Below are 19,826 nucleotides of genomic sequence, written 5' to 3' on the forward strand. Positions count from 1 at the left end.
AAATACGTATCTTTCCAATGGGAACAGTTTCTAGATTTAGCTTGGTGTCTACTATGTTAAACAATTCAGTTTTATATTAACATTGAAGCATTTTAGGCAATGGTGATCACTGCATTAAACATTCAGCTGTACAACAGCAGTTACTAGTGTCCCACCACCCTAGTAGTTTCCGCATGAAGTATTTTCAAGGAAAATTTCTGGCTTAGAAACCGGTTTTAAAATCAGCATAGTAAAATCTCAAAGTATGTTGGCTGTAGAAGAGTAATGCAGTTATATAGTCAGATGCATAATTAGATGCCTTGTCATCTCTGTAGTGGAAACGTTCTGAGTCAGAAGAGATTTTACAGCACTGTCGGATGCTTCTGTGCCTTTGAAAAATCTCTCCTAGGTGTATAAGCAAATGCATGCATTTCAGTAATAGGAAACCACAGTTGGGCTTACGGCTTTTTATGTAATTCTCTGTTTCTAGGTTGGATCTGGGTTATCTCGTCTGGGAACAGCAGCAACCATCAAAGGTGAGATTTTTGGCTACTCATTAAAATGAACTTGCAGTAGCACTTTAAAATGCTGTTGTTCGCAATGTTGTTTCCAAATAGTGTCTATCTGGTTAATCTTCAAAGCTTTTTTTGTGAGCTAAGTACTGCTTTAACTAGTTGGAAGACATATTCCTTGGAGTTGCAAGTTATGCACCCAAAACACTAGGAGAAAATATCCTGGAATCCGTGCTCTGTTTTCCTTGTAACAGCAGGTGTTTCTTTTGCTTGTAAATGCAGAGCCAAGGGGTTGGTTTGAGTGGACTTTTCCCTGCTATTTTGAGTTCTGGGCAACCAACTGCCCTTCTGGTATTGTATTTCAATGACTGGATTATTTCTAATTGCTTGGCATCTAGCAAACTATGGTCCAGGACAGCCTTTGTGAACTCTGAGGCGAAAAGAGAAATTATTTGTAATATGCAAAGTTCTTGTCTTGTAAATTTATTAAGCCAATAACAAGACAGAAGAAAACGATGTGAATTTTTGTCATCTTCCTGATTTTTTTTCTTACCTTTTTTACCTTTACCACTATTGTTACAATCTACCCCTCATTTTCATTTGCAACCATGCAAAAAGGAGTATTCAAATACATATATCTTTAAGAATAATCTTTATCTCCATTGAGTTCTGTGTAAGATACTCTTCCAGTTATTCATGAAACATCTGTATAGTTGAATGAAAAGTTTCTTATATACAAAATAAGATACAGAGTAGACAATACTTGTCTCTGAAAGATAAATCTTGTGTTACTTGTAATTATTATTTACCTTCAAATGAAGCAATAAAAGCAATCTTTCATGATAGTTGAGAAACCTGCAGTGTATGTAGCTGTGTGTGTTAATACTTCAAGCACTAGTACTTTTCTTAAAATTCACAGGAGATACTGACACTGCCAAGACCTCTGATGATATCAGTTTAAGTCTTGGCCAGAGTTCTAGCCTATGTAAAGAAGGGAGTGAAGAACAAGGTAAAATTTCTTCTTCTGCATATTAAATGTGCTATTTTGTTACCAAAGACCCTTTGCATAACATGCTAAATAAATAAATTCATGTAACTTGTTGATAGAGTCTAAGAAAGGGTATCTTGAAGCTCCCTGTTTCCTTTCTTAATTACTCTTAAGTTCCTGGGTTCCATGGCTTGAATACTTTTGCTTCTGTTCTCTGCCTGTGTGTTTCTTGTTCTGGCATCGTCCAGCAGGTAATAAATATTTACTATCTCCTTGCTGCTGAAAGATAGCTAGCTCACATGACTCTAGATGATCTCATGTACTGAAAGTGGCTCTAGATTCATGGACCTCTTGTAGATAATTTGCTTTGCTTCCCAGTACAGCCAAATGAATTTTTTTAAATCAGGCGTGCTTTTCTGTAAATAATCCTGCACGGAGTTCTGTGTTTCTAGAGCTATAGACTGCTTCTGATATGCAAGCTATTGGAGTTTTGTAATTGTGTTTTCCTAGTATGTAAGGAAACTGCTAGCTTGTATTCTTCAGTTGTCCAATTTTTTTGGATATCATTTTTCATTTAACTTCATTGCTAGGAAAAAAATCTGCTCAGACTAAAACAGAGCGTAAAACTGTAGGGAAATTTTTTGTTTGCTGATTTGTAAAGTACCTGGTGATTAGCAGGAAGTTAACTCTGGGAATACTGCAGTTCATTTTGGCTAATCTAATCAGACTGATGGGTTCTTTTCAGTTGTACCTATGTGATTCAGTGCAGAAAGTATGTTTCAAATAGAGGATTACAGGTGGCCATGATGTTGTTATAGGCAGCAGGGTTCTATTCCTTCTAGCTGAGTAACAGAACTCTTTTTGAAGTCTCCTAAGTTGTACGTGTGCAAATACACTCTACAAAAATTTAGCAATTGTAGTAACTTAACTTGGCCTCCAGATGTTCTGTTTGTAGTGACAGTACTGAAAGGGAAAGTAGCCTGACTTTCAGTGCTGCCTGCAGGTGGACACTTCTACAGTAGACCACTTGTGATGGGTAACAAACAACTGTTTTGAGCAACGGCTGACAGCAAATCGTCATGATTTGCTTTAACATCAGTTTTAGAAGCAGTAAAACTCAGTAACTTCATAAGGAGTTTCGTTATAGTACCAATAGACCTGTACCAATGCCTATGTCCTTGCTAACTGTGAGCTTACTTGGTATCTGTTAGTAAAGATGATTTTTGGGTTTTTTGTTGACTTCAGAGTTAATGGGGGTTTACTGTGTTTTCTTTAATAATTTTAAAGTTTATGCAAAACAAAGTTTACTGCACGTAGGAGAAAAATACAAAAGGCAAGGTACCCTTTTATAATTAAGAAACTTATGTTATAAAAACATTGTCTGACACACATAAGCAATAGAGGAGGTTGAGGACTGGTCAGAATCATGTTGTCTTTTATGAGCTGCTAAGATTAAGCTGGTGTTTGATGGTTTCTTTTTAATAAAAAAAGTGTCAGGTTTGCCAGATGCTAGGAAATATTTTAAATGGTAATGTGATGCATAGTACTTGCAAATGGATTTGTCAGTTTGTTTACTTTATCTGATATAAACAAGCAGTTGTAAAGCAGATTGTATAACTTACATCAGCATTCTACATGAATATTTTTAAATATGTACTTAAACAGATTTGGCAACTGATCGGAAGCTTTTTCGTCTGGTGTCGAATGACTCGTTTGTCTCCATCCAACCGTCATTATCCTCTGGACAGGATTTGCCAAGAGACAACAGTGACAAAGTGTGCCTCTCGAACAACCAGCTTGTGGACCAGTCTAAAACCAGTGCATGTGACACAGAAGTAGCTTCGCTTGTAACTCTGCATTCTCACTCCTATAGGAAGGATCATAGACCACGAGGTGTACCAAGGACTTCTAGCTCTGCTGTCGCTTTTCCAGATGCTTCACTAAATGACTTCCCTCTCTATCAGCAAAAACGAGGACTAGATCCTGTCAGTGAGTTGGAAGCTTCCAAGCCCCCTTCTGGATCCAGAGAGTCCTTGGCTGAGAACTCTTGCATTTCAGGAGTTTTTCAATTGGATGACATTCTGAAAAGTAGCAGCCCTCAACCATTGGCTAGGAGTGGGAAGAGCAAATCCTTGAAAGCGGACAAAAGCCTGGACAGTCTGAGAAGCCTGAGTACTAGAAGCAGTGGTTCAACAGAAAGCTACTGCAGTGGGACTGATCGTGACACTAACAGTACCATCAGTAGCTATAAAAGTGAACATACTAGCTCAACGCATATTGAAAGTGTGTTGTCAGAGCATGAGGAAGAGTCTCCTAGAGAAGAGAAAAAGGATGGTAAGAAAAAGGACTGTGGTGTTGACTCAGAGGATGACAGTAGTTCTACTACTGATAAAAGAACTAGTAGTGAAAGGACTGCTGTGGAAGTGAGCACAAACAGTGGCATTCAAGAAGTAAAGGGTTCTAATGCATCTGAGGAGATGCATGGTCAGAAAGTTCTTGGTGCCTCTGCTTCAGAAGAGGCCAACAAGAACCCGCATGCCAATGAATTGACTACACAAGCTGACAGGCCACCTGGGAAGGCTGCTGAACAAAGAGATGAGCAGAGTGAGAAACTAGCTGTGTTAGTAGATTCAAGAGCCTCTAAAGAAGCAAGTGGAAAACAAAAAGAAGGAGATGTTCGACCAAAATCTTCTAGTTTGATACATCGAACAGCCTCTACCCACAAGTCCAGCCGGAGAAGGACAGGAAAAAAGCGGGCTAGTAGTTTTGATTCAAGTCGGCACAGGGAATATGTTTCCTTCCGAGGTGTATCTGGTACTAAACCTCACAGTGCTGTGTTTTGTCACGATGAGGACTCCAGTGATCAAAGTGACTTGAGCAGGACATCAAGTATGCAGTCAGCTCACCAGTTCAGCAGTGATAGCTCTTCCAGCACCACCTCCCATTCATGCCAGTCTCCTGAGGGAAAGTACAGTGCTCTAAAGACCAAATACGTTTCTAAAGAACGTGGGGGCGCAGACCCTGAAAGTGCTCACAAACCCCACGTTAGCGCTGAAGGAATTAGTAAAAAGCGATCTACACGTCGGACTTCTAGCACAAACAGTGCCAAGAATCGTGCCAGAGTATTAAGCCTGGACAGTGGTACTGTAGCTTGTTTAAATGACCCAAATAGTTTAATGGCACCAGGTAATATAAAACAGTTAACTACTTCAAAATCTGATTTGGAAGCCAAAGAAGGAGAGGTGCTAGATGAGCTATCTCTGTTGGGAAGGGCTTCACACTTAGAGTCAGTCACTCGTTCTAGGAATAGCTTACCAAGCCAGGCTACATTTCCTGAAGGGGAAGAGCAAGAATCAGCAAGTGGAGGTAAGCAAATGACCTACCAGAAGTATGTTCCTATATTTTGTTAGTCTGATATCTGACTTAAGTTACAACGATACTTAAGCATCTTCTTGTTTCTTCATTCTTGCCTAGTAAAACTGACAAAACATTTCCTTCATAATCTCTTGGAAGAGCTACAGAAGTGGGAGTTGAAACAAATATGAAATCTATAGGTAGAGGCGTTATGGGTTGTAACTGGCAGTCTTTGTTAACCAGAGCTGTATCGTAAAATTATTATTTGTGATCAAATCAAACCTGCTCTGTTGTATTACTCAAACTTCAGATTATGTATGCTATTTTAAAAGTAACAATAAAAGAGACTATTTTTGTTTGAAAGATTGTGCAGCTTACAAAATTTGGAACATGGAAGTGATTGATTGAAGTTATTGCTGCCTCTTAGACAAACTCTCTGGCATGGCATGGGGTGGTATCAAAAAAAAAACCCAACAAACCTGTACTGTGCTGCCTTGAATTGTGCATTCTTAGGAAGTCTAGTTACTAAGCTGAATTCTTCTAGGGATTTGGGTTTGGTTAGCCTTGCCATTGTTGGCTAGACAGTGTTGTTTACTTTGCAGGCTGCTTTTGTCCTCATTATGAAAACACAATAACTTTCCTGTGCTGGAGACGGGAAGGTAGTTTCCTCTTGCTTTCTGTAGCTATTGCTTTGCTTGGTGTAATGAAAGTACCAAGGTTACCTGTAGCAGCTGGTACTAATGTAGCTTAATAGGGGCATTTAAACTCCCACTGTAGTAGTTTTTTGTTTATGACTTATGATGTTTCAGTCTCTTTTATGGTTAGCTGTTGGTTAGCCCTATTGACTGCCTTCACTGGAAGGCTTTTTGTGGCATGGAAGATAAGTGGGTTTAAAATATGTTTTCAAGGCAGCATGGGATTGTGAATTACCTCAGTCTGATTTTTGGGATTGTTTTAGGGGAATACCTACCAGATAATCTGGATCTTATTAGATAAGCACACAAATGTTTCATAAAATTGTATTCTAGATCAAGACATAGATACATTTAAGAAATTGTAGCAAATTTAACATCCTTGTTATTTAGGCAGCCTAAGCAAAGTATAGTGACTTCTCTGTCTTAAAGGAGAGAGACTTCCAACTCTCAGTGAGGTGAGATGAGATATGACCAATAGTTTTGTGTGATTATTGTTTTGTTTTGTTTCTCCCCTGACACTGATGTAAGAGTTTGCCCTGAAAATCAGTACAGTTAATTTCTGGGGGGAAAAAAATGTGATACACTGAATTTCAGCTGTGTGTTGATTACTGATCAAATTTGACTTGTTTACACTTAGGTCAGACATACCTAGATGCCTTCACTTAAAAAAAAAAAAGAAAATTAAAAAATCCTCATATGGTGGTACTCTGTTATCCTGGTAACAGAGTTCTGCAGTAGCTTTAATGAGAGTCCAGGCTGCTGTTTCAGTACTAACTCTGCAAGCTAAACACCTAACACACATTCTTCTTATGCCTTGTAAAAGTGACAGCTCTTCTTTGTATCTGCTGAGAGTAATTTGACGATAAAAGGTCTGCTTTTTTGTATTTACTATTTTGACTCTATGCTCTCCTTAGCACAAGACTTAATTCATTTTGGTTTGTGTTATTACAGCTTAAAACTGTTCAGGTTCTCTCCTTATATGTAAAGGAGGTTTAATATACCTTACTTCACAGACTTTGTATCACTCACCAGTCATCAGTAGTCCAAATGAATCGGTGCATGACTGATCTTGTATATTGCCAAATATTTTGATTGCTCTTATAAAGAGTGAAATGGTGGGGAAGAGCAACCCTAACACATTAAGAAGCAATCTTAAAGATACAAGTCTGTAGCACCTTAAGCAGGGAAGTCTTGCTGTCATTCTCACAGGACTGTTCTCTTGAGTTTCCCCTTTAAACTTTGTGTAGAAAATAGTCATTTTGAAGTTGTGTTTTAACAAGTGATGAGCACCCAAGTATTATTTGCCCATGGGTTTCAGGCTGACTTTAAGAACCAATCTGGATTCAGGTTCTCATCTGACACCATATGATTAATAACCTTGCTGTATCTTATGTTTCTTGTTACCAAAAGAATAGAAAGTATTTCCTGTATGGTTGTAAGAACTGAATGTCATTCTGCTTTTTTTGAAAGTGGAACAAAAATACCACTTTGCTTTAGCTTTACTCAAATACTTATGTAGTCACGTCTAGCATCAAACCAGTAATTATTTTGAATTTATCTGTTAATGATCGATCTGAATAATCCCTTTGTGTTGTCCTTCGTTTCTGCTGGTTTTCTTTTGTGTGTTTAGTGGTTTGGTCTTTTCAAATTTATAGCTTATATTACAAATTTTGTAACAGCAGTATCTTTAATTGTGGTTTTCTTCTTCGGGCTTAGCTGTGACTAATAGTAATCAGAAAATGTTTTAATTTTTCAGAATTGAAGTTTCTTTATATTCAGTATTTCCCACTACTGAGTTGTCGTTACCTTTTGGGAATGTTTTTAAAAATGTACACATGTAATACAAATATATATCATATGTATGTGTATAGAAATTATTTGAGAAAATTAAGTAGTTATTTTATTTTCATGTAGCAGATCAATTACAGAATAGACTTGTTTCAGAATTTTATAAGATCAGAGGATCTTGGTTGAATGGGACTTTTAGAAGTTGTCTGGTCCAACCTGCTGGAAGGATTATTTTATATAAATTTTTTTTAATTTCTGTGGTTGCTTATGATAACTTTCTGAAACAAATAATTATCATGCTTGCTGGATAGCCAAAAGACTGATATTAATACCACCTCCTTTTTTTTTCAATCAGCAGCTTTCAGTTCCTATCTTTCAAATATGACTTAAGTTAGTAATTATTTAACTTTGTTTTAGGGAGTAAACAAAAAAGTACATTCTTACTTGTTTAACTGCTAAAACATGTTTCATATTGGATATGGTCTTTAGTAATCTTTTACTAAGCAGGATGCTATACAAACTTGTATATCTTATACTTCAGCAGATACAACTTTGCATTTTCATTTCTTTCTTACTATGCCAGGAAGTGGTGAATGACTCACTTCTTACAAGATACCTTGTGCATTCGAATAGAAATTGCAGTTCATTAAAAGGCAGGCAAACAGCATTTGAAAATTCTGTAATTAAATACATGTGGTGGATGTGTAACAAAAAAATAAAAGGTGTCTTAGAATAGTTGTCATCCTTGTTTAACTACTTGGCTTCTAAAGTAGCTAGTGAATTGATGAGTTATGGGTTAGATGAAGTTGTTTAGACGTCTAAAAGTTTGCCGAGATGTCTAGTGGTATTTTGGAAATACCATCTTGATGCTCCCCTATGCCTGGTTCCTGTCAGAAGTGTACTATTTCTGGATTGCTGTTTGTAAAGGTTTAAAGAACCAACATAATGCTGTATTTGGCACAGTGATGTTTTGTAAAACTTGAGCTGACCTGAAAGTATTCTCCCACAGATCTATATTAACTGTAAAAGATGCACCATTTAAGTTGCTACTTTCTTTTACAGTTTAGTGTAATTTAAAATTTATTTATTTACTTTAAGTTCTTGAGTTACATACCCTTTTGTTCATAAAACTGCATGTAGTAGAATGCATTTTTCTTTCTGTGCATTGCGTAGTGATAGAGAAGTAACAGCTCATACTGTTCTTTTGTGGTTTGTGGTCTGCAGTACATCTCTAGAGGAGGCAAAATAGGGTTTTGTGAGCTTGGATTAGAATCTTGCATTGCCTGTAGTATATGGAAACATGTTAATCTCTTCAGTCTACGTGTATTTGTACATATATGCTTAGTGTCTCTGCCTGTAATCATTAGGCAGTATCCTTTCCGAAGTTAAAAAGTCCAATTTGGTTCTCTGCAATGTGGCCAATGGTCATGTCAGCTGCTACCAATATACCACTTTTTTCCTGCTATGTTTGTTTCATATTGATCTACAGTCATTACTTACTTTGCCTGTGGTGCAGAGCTGTTCCATGCTTCTGATGGCTTTAGTTTGGTATGTTTTCTGCAGGTGGAGTTAATACAGTTACAGAAGATGGAGCTTCAGGTCTGTTTTCTGCAATTCTGTTAGTTCACATTCAAACTCCTAAACCAAACAGCTTTGCATGAGCAATCAAGCTCTGAAAGTTTAGAGATGGTGGAAACTGAAAAACACATGAAGTTACTGTAATTGCTTGTGTGCATGTTAGCTATCTCTATTCATGTGTTCAGCAGGACCCCTCCTGTAACTATATAAGATTAAGCAGATTAGCCAGTAGAAAGGGTGTTCTTCCATATGGGTGGCTTTATGGGAACCAAAAGATTGTACTCCATTACTTGATTTTTAGATGTCAACTAGCAATGTCATAGCGTGCACACCATTTGGTTTGAGAATGATACAGAAATTGTAATGTTGGCCCTTCCCAATATTTGACTTGGAAAGCATAATGTTCTGTCACAGGTTTTGGGTGTAAAGGTTGAGTTTCACAGAATTACCTCTGATTTTGAATATTCTGTCATCTTGATAGAACTGAGATGTTGCCATTAAACACTTAAAGATGTAAACAGTGTTGGGAGTGATGGGTGAGGCTTTTTGGAAGTCTGCAGTTTTGGAACTAAACAGTAAAATAACACTTGGCATGAATCTTGCACCTACTAATTGTTAATTACTACCTACTAAAGCAAAATGCAGTTTTAATACGTTGTGTGAGGACCCTGTCCTGCCTTGTTTGTCCCCTTTCTGGTATTTGTGGACAATACAAGGACTTTCATTAGATGGCTTATGACCACAATAACTACCATCTTCCTGATACTTTCTGGCTCTGTAAAGGTGGTGATGGGGAACAAACAAACAAACGAAAACCTCAGGTTTTGTCCAGCTTGCAGCAGTGGCTGTTGAGTCAGGAATGTGTGTAATTGCTTGGCAAAATCCTGAGTACTACTGGTCAGATACTTCGGTCACTTGGTAGAAACATGCTCCTGTAGTGTCATCTACAGAGTAGTAGATATCCTACCTAAAGTTCTGCAGGGATGCAGAAGGGAAATTCAGGACATCTGATGAAATTGGCATAGCGTGGCATTACAATGTATACCGAAGGTTAAAAGTGAAGCAAAATGCACTTTGTATAGTTGTTTTGTTTGTCTTCCCTGGGAGTATTATTTATGAAATTTGACCCTGATTAATTCTCTGGAGGCTCCCAAAGAAAACAGTAGTTCTTTTAAAATACTTTGCATGGCTATGGGAGTGGGTTATTTAAATGTCTTAGATTGGTAGTGTTTGTGCAACTACTTCTTGCAATAATTTTTACTTTGTTTGGAAAGAACGATTCAATCTTGTTGACAAGTAGCATGTGTTGTTCATAAATTTCCCAAGTAATGATCTCAAACAGGAGTTGAATAAGAATTTTTTATACTTTGTATGAATGAAGCTGCATCTACTAACTTAAGTTTATAAGCCACTTTTTTCATACTCCTTTGCAGATGTACCTGAATCTGTTGTGTATACAGCCAAGACCAGTTCTGAGAGCTCTTGGAGCTGTAATGGAAGTGCTCATGTTGCTGCCAAATGTAGCTCTGAGATGTAATTCCAGGATATATTGAAGTTGGCTACTAATTAATGCTTGGTGTTAGAGTTCATGGAAGCCCATTCAAAGCAAACATGACTTCTGTGTGTGTTATACTAATACAGAATACTGCTTATGCTGGAAAGATTGTGTGTTCTAGAGATTTAAAGCATCTTCTCTTAAAGGTGAATGAATCCAAATGCAAAGTCAGAGTTAAGTTTTATAAAGATTGGTGTAGGTTATGAACATTTGTCTACTGCATGAACATACTACTAGCTAGTGACACCAAAATCCCTAGATCTAGGGACTGTATTGAGGAGGAGATAAGATTAGGTCATAGCTTTATCTCTTCGATCCCAAGTTCACCAACTTTATAGTTAAGCAGCCTGTGTGAGTAACACAATGTATTTAAAAGTGAAATAATTCAAGTGAGAAATACAGTGAAGTAAAATAACTGAGAATCTTGGTTTTATCTTTGGTATTACCATAGAAATTTGTCTGTCAAGTTGGTCTGTAAAAATTTGATTCAGAAATCAAAACAGGTGGTTTCATTGTTCTGGTTATTCCCTGCTTTACAGTGTTTTGCTTTTCAGATTGTTGTAGTGACCAGTTTGACGTAAATGTAAATATTCTTCCAGCCCAGTCTCCAACTTGTTTTTCATACATTCAGCCACAACACTGAAGTCTTGGGCTTTACTTCTCTTGTTTCTTTTTTTTTTTTGTGGCAAGCTTTCATTTTTAAATGGTGTGTTGTTTTCCTCTGCCCTATTTTCTAGCAAAAGTCTATATCTTAGGGATGTCTTTCTGTTCTTCATTTTCTCCTCTGCTGCCCATATCTCCATTCTTCAGAAAGTGGCATTAGTGATACTTTTCACTTTATGTCCCCAAGTAAGTTATAATACTATAAGCTAATATTTTCCTTTTTCATCAGAAAAGCATAAGAAATCCCTGCAATTGTAGGTCTTATAATGGTGCATAATCTGTGGAGATTAATAACTGTATACTGAAGATACAGACTGAACAGACTCCTTTCTACTTGGGTGTCTTACAAGTGTGGCTTTTGAAATAGTGGTAGGACATGTGAGAATAAACTATGAATGTCTCAACTGTGAGAAGAGTGGTGGTGTTAACCAATAAATGCGTGTAAGAAGTATGGCTTTTCTCAATACAAACAAGATATAGATGCTCGATATGGAAGAGCAAAATTTCAGCTATTTGGTTTGGCCAAGTATGTTCAGTGTTAGAAGACAGATTTCATTGCTTATGTGAATGCATGAGCTAGAAATTACTCATTTCAGCTGTCACTGAGAATTTGTAGGAGTGGTCATTGCAAGTGGTTGAAAACGGTTAGATCACAGTTTCTCATTTGATAGGCAGCGAAATGGTGTGTCCAAGCATCACTGAGGTTCCATGCCCATGTTTAACTAAGCTTGACCTGAATAATGTTCAAAACCATCTAGACTTCAAGTGATGTATTTTTTTCTTTCCTGAGAAGTGAGGGACATTGTGTTTCCATTGTATGTAGGGTTTTTTGTTTTCTTTCCAGTCAGCAATCTTTATCTTGAACTCTGTGGTTTTCCACATGGATACTTCACCTCTCTTACCTTTGCACCATATCTTTCCAGGAATCTTCTTACTTAGGAAGAATTTATCTGTGTTTCAGAATTTATCTGAGGGCACTGGGTTTAGCTTCTTTGCCTAATGAAAATGAAATGGGACTTGTTGATGCAATAAAATTTAGAAATTCTGCTTTTTCATCTCATGGTTCTTCAGTTTCCATCTTCTAAGTTTATGTTAAAAGTAGTGATACATGCAGGGTGATTGCATAAATGTTTTGGCTTCCATATGTCAATGTTCCTGTTTTAAAGCAAATATTTGCATTTTATGTTTCTGAAAGCTAGTTGTATTGTACAACAATTGTATAGTTGTAGTGTAGAACTTTGAGACTTCAGTTCTGTTTAAAACTTTGAGGAACTACAGAGGTTCCCATCAAAAACCTTTGTGGAGTATAGAAAGAAATTTTGGAAAGGTGTAACCTGCAGGCAGCATAGTTCAACCTCTGTTTAGATTTTCCCAGCTGTTTGGCAAAGGAATGTGAATTATTTGTTATTACCTAGTTTTATGTACAATAAATTTTAGTCCTTTTATTGGGGAAGTGTCATTCCAGATGTGCGATGACAAAATTATATCCTCATGACCTAAATGTGTAAATGTTAATTTGGCTTTTCTCCAATCAGAAGTGTAATCACAGAAAAAAAGAGTGAATTTTAATAAATAGGTGTTTGTATGCACAGTTGCATTAACAAATGAAAAAGTCAAATTATTTCCTCTTTAAAATTAGGTGTATTATGGTTAGGAATAGGTGTGGGAGTGTTAAGTTTGCTACAAAGTTGTCATTAGGTCTCCATCTCTTATTCTATTGATATCTGGGATGTAGGTCTGTGTTTCTAACTTCTGCATTTTGAACTTGATTTTTCTGTTCTTAAGAACAGATAAATATTGGGGGCTTAAACTCATATGACACATGTACAAAAGACTTATACTTAAATTTCTTGGTGTTAGTCTAAGTGTAGTGTTTCAATATGAAAGTTTGGAATAAAACAAAAATAGAACAGACTTCAAAAAACACTGTAGACTGAAAGGTTTGTCTTCCTTTACTGATTTACTAAAAGTAAGCAGGAACTGTAAAAGTATAACCTATGTTATCTCTCCCTGTTAGATCTAGATTTTGCACATGAGTGTAGATGTTGGATCTTAGCTTTCTGGAGTCTAGAGTAAGTGGCTGTAAGTAACTGCATCAGAGAAGTGTGAGGAGTGGTCTAAAGACATGTTTAAAAAAAAAGCTGTCCTTGTGATGCTTGTATTTGTTTAGTTTTGGTTTTAAACATGAAAATACTATGTTACTTTGTAAATATTAAGGGAAGCTTATTTAAGTTAAAACAAAACTATTTCCTTCATGATTAAACTGTTCTTGGAGCATGACAAAGGATAATTTAGGAACTTTACCTTGCATCCTCCTGGTGAAATTATGAGCAGCTGTAACTTCTTCTCAATAAAGACAAGTAGAAACACAAGTAATATGTATTAACCTAAGTAGCTTTCTGTACTGGTATATGTATTTTTTTAATCCTCTGTGCTCTTTAAAATGAGGTTTGATTTTTTTTTTTAATTTTTTTTTCTCTCCAAAAAAACCCCAAACCAACCAAAACCAAATGTTGCTCAGTTTGGCTTTCCACACTTCAAACAAACAGTAATCCTTTCTGCTCAACTAGCTTTTTAAAGTTTCTTAGTCATGGTTTCAACATGTAGCTTCTTGAGGTGTTGCACAGCATTAGGAGACTCTGAGCTGCTTGGGCTGAAAAGCTCTGCAGTCTTTTCAAAAGAACTTACAGATTTGCTTAGTGATTCTGAGTGTCATCACCTACATTCAGGAAGAGTGTATGTAGAAGATGTGCATTGAACAAAAGCTTTGAGATAAATCAAAAATCCCTTGGTAGATTAGATAAAAAGCTACACCAAAATCTACTTTGATTTTTAAAGGTTAAAGTGAATTAATAAAAAAGTTTAGCAAATGCCACAACTATTTGCCTGTGCAGCTTAATCCCCAGGTACATATGTACTTTGATTTTATTTTTTTTAATAACGTGTTTATCTCTCTTTTCCTCATGGGACACTGCCTCAATCAGTGGTTGAGGTAGACTTGCTTTAGTGATAAATTGGAGCTGTGTAGGAAGGACCTCTAGTGTTTCCATAATTGGGGCTTCAGTTGCTGCAGAACGTGATGCTTACTGAATAAAGAACATGAAAAGAAAAGCAGATGTTGTCAGTGTTAAGTATGCGGCCTTGAAGAATTGCACTTGAATGCTAGTCTTGCTAAGTAGTTGCAACGGTAATTAACACATAATGCTGATGTTTACCATAATGGTAATTAAGATGTTTACATTTCAGTTAAGTTTAGTCACTGTTCTTTGTTTTGTAGTGCTTAACTATGACCTGATTAGCTGAAATGTGTGGAATTGCTTTTGCATCTGAAGTCAGTGGAAGCAATGTTGTGAATATGACTTTCATATGCTGGTACATATACTGGAAAAATTAAGCTTTACAAATGGGCACTCAAAATTAGTGAGCAGTTTTGACATCTTGTGTGTTAATCACTAGATAAAAGTCAAGTTTCATACCATCTTGTTTAGTGGGTTTCACTTTACCACTTTTGAGAGCTATAAAGAAATCCTTCAAGAAATCAGCCTGTGTATTAAAACAAGACATAAAGCTGCATATGTATTGAATTCTTGCTGAAATATACTGAAAAGGACGTATCATCTATTTATGCTTAGAATAACAAAAATGGTTGCAGAGGAGTGAGGAGAAAGTGAGCAATCCCACAGTTCTCCTGAAAATAAAGGAGAAGGACTGAATTGAGGTTGTCCTTATCTTTTGATGTTTTGGTAATGAAATGCTTGTAACTTTAATGTTGGTCTTAAAGTAATATCTTCATGTAGCTTCTTAGCTTTTAAAGCGGATTACAGATTGGAGTTTCATATCAGGATTCACTTGGTAGCCTGTGGTTTGTGGGTGGAATTAGGCTCTTGGTCTGTGTAGTCTTTGTTGCTTGAGATATGGCAGTAATACACAGTAGTAGGTTGGTATAGGTCACTACCCCATGTAGACCAGTGTTAGATTCTTTGCTGGTAAGTTATTAATGACAGGAGTGTTGTAAGTTGAAATGTGCTTAAGTGAACACTACTGCTCTGCCTATGATCTTTCTGCCATAAAAAAAGCATTGGTCCCTTAGTGTTTGTTCTTGTTTGTGTTTTGTGTTTTTTTTTTTTTTATTTTGGCTTGACACAACACTTGGTTTTCTCACTCTAGTAACAGGCTTCTTGGCTACCAAGTTGTGATTTCCCCTTCAAGATTATGATTCTTCTCTTGCACTGACTTCATGTAAAGTTTGGTTTTTGTGTAGTTTGTTTTTGTGGGTTTTTTCTCTTCCTTCTTTTGCCTGCCAAAACCTGTTTTCTCTGTGACCCATTTGTTGGAGCTCTCTAGTGCTCTACATTCAAATTGGTTAGTAGCTTCATTGGTTCAGGAGGAAGACTCTGACATTGTAGACACCGTGAAGCCGTCCAAATCCAAGGTTGTTCAGACTGTGAAGCTCAGGGAGCACAGATGGATTTTGGGGGGTAATTTGTGGAAAAATCTTAGTCTCCCTTGAGTACATAAAAACTGGTTTTTACAGTGTTGCTTTACAAGTGGACCAAAACCATTTGTTTGTTTTCATTTGGGGAGTTGAAATAACAAAACCACTATTCCTTACAAAGAATTCATATTCTCACTTAATCTCAACCCTCTGCTCCTTCAAATAATAGTGTAACTGGTCTAAAGGGGGCAACATATATCACTTGGTGCTTATGAGGAAAAAGAAAAAAGCAACTCTGTTTTATCCCCTGAGGAGGTGCAATGAGGTTAACCTCAACCCTACCTGTTTGATGGAAATTAGAAAATTGAGAAGACAGTATTATGGTGAGGAGTGGCAGGCAACCTTTCTAGGTTGTCCTGTAGGCTTCTCCTTTAATTATCTATTAAATGAAGTAAAGGGTGAGATCAGTTTTGTCTCTTCCTGCCCTGTGCAAATGGAAGAAATTTGGGATATCCAATTTTTTTTTGCAACCTGGCTGTCTGGATCTGGAGGTTAAAAAAAAAAGCTGTATAGTCAAGAACAGATGCACCCCACCCCCCAAATATTTTCCTAATTGTGTGTTGTGGTCCTGTCTTGAGGCAGGTTATTTGAACAGTCAGTGCATAAGCTACTTCTCTTGTTGCAAGTCAAGTTCATTAACTTGGGGAGGGTCAAGGGGAAGAAAGGAGTCTTAAGTTACTGTGTACATAACTAGGATGGGTTCTTATTTGACCTAAAGTCTGTCTTGATGCAGCAGCACAAGCCAGCGAGGAGACTGTCACATTTCGCCGTGAACGCAGCACATTTAGGCGTCAGGCAGTACGACGCCGGCACAATGCAGGGAGTAACCCTACCCCTCCTACATTGCTCATCGGATCACCCCTCAGGTAGGGTATCTAAATGTTCCACCGTATTTAGCATGCATGTAGCAGACCACTTCTCCCCACACCCACCAGTGTTGCCAGAAAGGCACTTTTTACTTACTTCCCCACCATAACCTCCTTGAGCTGTCACTGCATGTCACTGTGGGCTTGTTGAGTTGTGCATGTATATGTGGCACTATTTTCAAAATGGTCAGGATAGCCAGTCTCTAACATGTTATAGCTGATTTCAGGTTGATAACAAAATGAACTAATGCTAACAAACGTAGACTCAGTGTTTTTTATCAAGAGCTTTAGAAACTTTTAATTTCAAGCAGTGAAAAAAAATCTGCAGAAAATATATTCATCACTCCTCATTTTGGTTTTCTTTCCATTAAGACAGTAAGCATTAGGGACTGGCACTGTAATCCCATTTCACATCTGTAGGTAGTGAGAGATAAGCATAGTAACAAAATGGAAGAACATTATAAAAAGCTGCATCATACACGCAGAGGTTCCAAACTTGAAATACAGGTAAACCATCATATGAACATCCTGCAGCTTTTTCCAGCAAAAGAGAAATAATGAAGTAATGCAATGCCTTTATTACAGAATGCACAGTATTGCTCAGTATTAAATCTAATTGTGTGGCCCTCTGCATGCCGTGGCAGTGTTTAAAATTAGCTACATACATGGATCCCAGGAGCCCCCAACCTTCACTGGCCCATTTGTTAACAGTACTGAGCCTAGTGATAAGTCACGTACAGCAACTCTGTTTGTTGCTTGAACAGTAGAAACAGCAACCACAATAAGTTTTTAAACTTGGTTTTTAAATCTTTCAGTCCTGTGGTTGCCTGTGGTGTTAGAGAACCTGACAAGCACGACATTGCCTGTAGAGGAAGGAACACTGCCCCCATACATATTGAAGTAATTCTTCTTCCAGTTATATGATAAATTTGCAGGAATAATTGTATATGTTGTACATTCTTTAATGATTTTCATATGCTAAACGAACTTCTAATAGTAGCAGCAGTCTGCTTTTGTGTTTCAGGAGTACTTGTGTAGTTTTTTTAACTGGAAAAAGCTGTAGAAACTGAGCAAATAAAAAGAAAATACTTTACAATAGAGGATGGGGGAGGAATCGTGCTGTTTATGTGGCACCATGGAAATAACCAAGGACTAAGTTTCCAAATTTTCCTCAGCCAGGAGAATAGCAAGAATGGTGCCTAAAATCTAACAAATGAAGGATTGACTTCTGCCACATCAAGGACTGATACTAGTTTTTACTGGCTAGTGCAGTATGTAGCAGTAATGACATTTCAGGTAATTCTTTGTTAAGCTTCTGGTCTTGCTGGTCAAAGCTTGTTCAAGTTAGTGATTTACTTCATAGTGAGGGTTGCTAAAGCTTTGCTTTCTCTTAGATCACTTCTGCTCTACTCTCCATTGCATTCACTTGCTTTGGATGGGGTTTTTTTTTGGTGTGTTTTTTTTAAGAGGTGGGTGATATAGTTTTGGTTCATAAGAGGCTGTACAGAGTAGTTGGAGCTCCTTAGCTGTGTATTAGCCAAAAAACAGTGAGTTTTCTTTCTCTTAGACAGGTAGAAAATTGGGCAAATAAGACTATTTTAAGCTGAGGCTGACAGCTGCCCTATTTTCACGTGCATTAAGGTTCCCATGGCTTAAGCTGGAATTCAGTGAGAGATGATGAGAAAACTGAAGTTGGTGGAAGTAGCTTTTTAATCAGACAAGATGTTCAAGGGTGAAAAAGCAGAACAAATGTTCTAGCCTTGTATTTCCTCTCTGCATCTTCCAGTTATTTAAGTTGGTTCCTTTCTAAATAAAAGCCCCCACAACACAGTATTCTCTCTGACATAATGACATGCATTATCAAAAATGCTTCTATTATAAACATATGTTCAGAATGGAATACTTAGTGAGGTTACTTTGCTCAAAGCATTGTTTGTGGTAAGTGACTGTCCCTTGGAGCGGAGTTAAATTGCCTTAGTCCAACCAAACACCAAAGTGCTTTCAGATTTGTTTGACATAAATTCCATTTGAACTACCAACTGTGGAATGTATCTGAAAAATTGTATTTATTGCTGTTCTGATTTCTAAACGAATACTGTAAAAAAAAATTAAAAAAAAACCCAAAACAAAAAACACCAACCAAAAAACCACCAAACCTTTCCTTTATACGGTAGCTTAATTTTAGTGTAAATTCTGTGTGTTGCTGGAAGAAGAAACCTCTAAGAAACATTTTTGGTTTTTTAAAAAAGAAAAATTGTGCATAAGAAAACTATGAAGAAACAGATTTTTAGCCGATTACTACCAATATCCTTTCAAAAGATCACTGAACTGTACTAGCATTAGTCATATATGCTACTGCTGAGCTGCCTCAGTTTAGTTCCTGATATTGCTAATCCATATGACTTCAGATGTTAAACTTCTAACAGTATTGGATTTAGTAATCTTTAATTGTCCTGATGTTACTTCTTTCTTATTCTTGACAGCAAAACTTTTTAATCTGCTAATCTTCTAACTCTTGCATAAAATTGGACGTTGTGGGGATGTTGCATTAGAACATGTTGAGTTGCACCTGATTTTATTTTTTAAAATTTCCTATCTATTATTGCAATTACTTTTCACTTCCTCTGTGGAATATTTAGTAAAAGACAATATCTGTGCATGTCTGTGTTTGGCAATGGTAGACACTTAAGTAAAACCTGGTCCAGTAAATTCTGCTGGTTTGATGCTAAATTGGACACAAGAGTAGTTTACCTTTACCTGAAAAACAAAACAACAAAAAAACCCAAAACCCAACCACCCCTGCTTTTGTCCTGCCTAAATGTCAGCAGTGATCTGGGCACTTTATGCAAGTATGCATTGGCATTGTATGTAGTCAGTGGTGTTTGCATGTGTATCTGATACGAGAACATAAGTGACTGTCTGAAGCAGAATTTTATTTTTATAATTATTGATTAGGCAGAGAATAAATACATCTTTTGCATAACTGTGCAAACTGTTGATGTCAATGTTTTATTTTTTATTGTGACAGATGGATAACCACTGAAAGGGCAATTTTTTATCTATACCTTTTGATATGTTGCTACTGTTTAAGGGAAAGCAGAGTTGTTTAGCGTTGTTTTGGTGTTGCTGATAATACTTAAGGGAGACAATGAAGGCTGATATCTGTGAGCTTCCTTAGAGCTTTTGTTGCCATGTAGCTCACTGAGATCCTTGTCTACAGCAGCAAAACACTGAATTTAAAGTTCGGATTCAAATATGTTAGAATACAATAATGATGACTTGCAAGTTTTCACCTCGTGAGCTGTGTGCATGTCTGCTTTATTTTGCATGAGCTTTTCTTAACACCTATTCTT

At 36.9% G+C, this 19,826-nt stretch overlaps 1 protein-coding gene across 3 annotated transcripts in view; it reads left to right on the forward strand.

The window, feature by feature from the left end:
- Positions 1-19,826, forward strand: part of PCNX1 (pecanex 1) — a 92,298-nt gene that overhangs the window by 17,429 nt on the left and 55,043 nt on the right. For 2 of the 3 annotated variants that reach the window (XM_086461999.1, XM_086462000.1), the window contains exons 4-7: positions 470-515; positions 1,411-1,500; positions 3,145-4,845; positions 16,341-16,473. In XM_086461999.1, coding sequence (XP_086318125.1) covers positions 470-515; positions 1,411-1,500; positions 3,145-4,845; positions 16,341-16,473 — 1,970 coding nt within the window. The remainder of the gene's footprint in view (positions 1-469; positions 516-1,410; positions 1,501-3,144; positions 4,846-16,340; positions 16,474-19,826) is intronic. The other variant, XM_086462001.1, reaches the window with a different exon arrangement.

This window comes from Leptosomus discolor, chromosome 3 (genome assembly GCF_034619465.1).
Source record: "Leptosomus discolor isolate bLepDis1 chromosome 3, bLepDis1.hap2, whole genome shotgun sequence".
In the NCBI taxonomy this organism is placed as follows: Eukaryota; Metazoa; Chordata; class Aves; order Leptosomiformes; family Leptosomidae; genus Leptosomus; species Leptosomus discolor.